The 948-nt window shown below is 48.2% G+C and overlaps 1 protein-coding gene across 1 annotated transcript in view; it reads right to left on the reverse strand.

Annotated features, from left to right (window-relative positions):
- Positions 1–6: 6 nt before the first annotated feature.
- The window catches only part of PPP3CC (protein phosphatase 3 catalytic subunit gamma), a 31037-nt gene continuing 30095 nt past the window's right edge, over positions 7–948 (reverse strand). Inside the window, exon 9 of the mRNA XM_057384579.1 lies at positions 7–893. Within this exon, the coding sequence (XP_057240562.1) occupies positions 559–893 (335 nt within the window). The 3' untranslated portion in view covers positions 7–558. The remainder of the gene's footprint in view (positions 894–948) is intronic.

Genomic DNA, 948 nt, shown 5'->3' on the forward strand with positions numbered 1-948 from the left:
TCCCCAGAGAGTGAAATCTCGGGGGAAAAATTTCAAAGCTGAAAGAACACGACACTAAAAAAGAACAATTAAAAACCAAATAAAATGAAAAAAAAGAAAGCAAAACCCAGAAGGACAGAACAAAGACACCACCACAAGGCTCTGAACTCCGACACAAACCACACACTGCAACACCAGGAGAGGGAACAGCTAGTCCTTGGATCACAAAAGGCAAAATTCTTGCATGACCAGGAGACACACGGGCAGTTTTGGGAGGGATGAATCCCACGGAGGAATTTCATGTCCCTGTTCCATCACCGCGGGGACGAGCACGTCACCCTCACCCCGATGACACGGACCAAATGTCAAACTCCTTTGTGCTAAGGATAATTTAAGGAAAAGGAGGCCGTGCCAGATCTTTTACAAGGACTTGGCTGCTTTACAAACAACTTCCCTCGGGGAAGCAAAGCCTCCACAGAGCCTCGCTCCGTATCGAGGAAAAATCCTCACGGATCTGTCATTCCTACGCTCCACAGGGAGAGAATGGCCTCTCCACCTTGGCCTGCCTGTGGGGAAGGATCAGCACCACAAAATCCCTTTTTTTAAGGATTTTGACGGCGCTGGCAAATTGCAGGACCTCAACACCAAGGTCTCAACTCCAAATAAAGGTGTTCCAGCGAGGAATGAACTGCTCAAGCTGGAACAGCCTTGAACCAACCCCACTGGGTGGTTTTTTGTTTTTTTTTTCCCAGCAGGGCCTCGTCCTCCCCCACTTCTGGTGATGCAAGAGTAAAAAGCTTCCGTTAAGGGCTGGTAAAGCTCTTTAAAATGAGCGCACGCACACACGGAGATGATTTGAGTCTCTCGCCGGGTTCTAGCCATACCTTCCCGTGCCTCTACCGCTTCTACTGTGGCTGCAATACAGAAGAACAGTGGCATGCAAAAATGAAGACAGGGAAAAAAAAAAAA

This window comes from Malurus melanocephalus, unplaced genomic scaffold (assembly GCF_030028575.1).
Source record: "Malurus melanocephalus ecotype Western Australia unplaced genomic scaffold, MMel_1.1 scaffold_722, whole genome shotgun sequence".
In the NCBI taxonomy this organism is placed as follows: domain Eukaryota; kingdom Metazoa; phylum Chordata; class Aves; order Passeriformes; family Maluridae; genus Malurus; species Malurus melanocephalus.